We start from the raw sequence: 1467 nt of genomic DNA on the forward strand, positions 1-1467 counted from the left end.
GGGATTGCGGCATGACCATCCCCCCTGGGGGGTGATTTCTCGCTTTCTGTCTCTCTGTCTCTCTCTGTCTGTCTGGTGAACACACGCACCCTATAGCAAAAACCTCTCCAAAAAATAAAGAAAGAAAAAAGAAACAAAGAAACAAATAAATAAAATAATTAAATAAAATAATTCTTTAAAAAATAAATAGAGTCACTCAGGGTAGGTCATTTAGTCTCTGTGTTTTTGTGTATTTTTTTTTTTTGAGAGATTTTCACTATAGGGCGCGTGCGCTCGCCATACAGACAGAGAGAGACATAGAGACAGAAAGCGCGAAATCACCCCCCAGGGGGGATGGTCACGCCGCAATTCCTTCTCCTCCATTCTCCTCTCGGGATCTTGGGCACGCACGCACACGCGCCCGGCGCGAGTTTTAAGCCACCGGGTCCAGGACTTGAACCGCGGTCAACTATATGGAAGTCCAGCGACATAGCCATTACGCTAACTGCTGGTTCCCTGTTTTTGTGTATTTTTGAGGACTCTTTCTGTGGTTGATTTCAAATTCTGTTGTAGTCCGAGAAGATACTGGCTGTAGTTCCTTACCTTTACACGTATATAGGCTGGTTTGGTAGCCTGCTGTGTGGCCAGTCTTTGAAAATGTTTAAGTGGAGATGACCAAACAGTGTATTTTGTAGTTACTGGGTGGAGTGCTGTATATGTCTGTCAGGGCTGTTTGTTGTATCGGATCAGTGCATTCTTGGGGGCCTTAATGCCTGAAACCGCGTTTGGGTCTCTGGTTCTGCGTGCATTCATGGCTGTATGTACAGCCACCGTGTCCACCTCCAGAACTCTCTCCCCTCCCCGAACTGGAATTCCGTACCACGGGAACTCCTCCTTCCCCCATTCCTCAGCCTTTTGCCCCACCCTTTATTTTAAAGCTTTCTTTAATTGCCAGAGGGCATGTGCACTCACCCCCAGAGTACACAGAGAGCAAGACATCACCCCCAGCAGTCACCTGCTGGGGTCCTGGGATCTGGCTCTCTTAACCACTGGGCTACTGGCTGGCTGCCCGCCCGCCATCTAAAACCCCCAGTTACGATCTTGCTGCGCACATACTCTGCGCAGGTTTCCCCTCTGCACCCCATCACCAACCCCCATACCCAGGCCCTGCAGACCAGCCTGTGTGGCCCACTTCTTGTCCCTGCAGGGACCCACTCTCTGCACTACCACTACCTGGCCCTGTCGGAGCCCGGCGCAGGCCTCCCCCGGTTTCTGGCTGTGGGATATGTGGATGACCAGCCCTTCATCCGCTACGACAGTCGCACTGGCAGGGCTGAGCCACAGGCCCCGTGGATGGCGTCTGTGGACACCCAGTACTGGGAGACGGAGACCCAGAAGCAGAGGGGCTGGGAGAAGGTGCAGCAGGTGGAGATGTGGACCGTGATGGCCTACCACAACCACAGCGGCGGTGCGTGGCTGGCGCCCCTG

At 52.7% G+C, this 1467-nt stretch overlaps 1 protein-coding gene across 1 annotated transcript in view; it reads left to right on the forward strand.

Annotated features, from left to right (window-relative positions):
* The window catches only part of LOC102477414 (uncharacterized), a 16127-nt gene that overhangs the window by 7542 nt on the left and 7118 nt on the right, over positions 1-1467 (forward strand). The window contains exon 2 of the mRNA XM_014587449.2: positions 1187-1465. Within this exon, the coding sequence (XP_014442935.1) occupies positions 1187-1465 (279 nt within the window). The remainder of the gene's footprint in view (positions 1-1186; positions 1466-1467) is intronic.

The sequence above is a fragment of the Tupaia chinensis genome, unplaced genomic scaffold (assembly GCF_000334495.1).
Source record: "Tupaia chinensis unplaced genomic scaffold, TupChi_1.0 Scaffold000214_1, whole genome shotgun sequence".
NCBI lineage: Eukaryota > Metazoa > Chordata > Mammalia > Scandentia > Tupaiidae > Tupaia > Tupaia belangeri.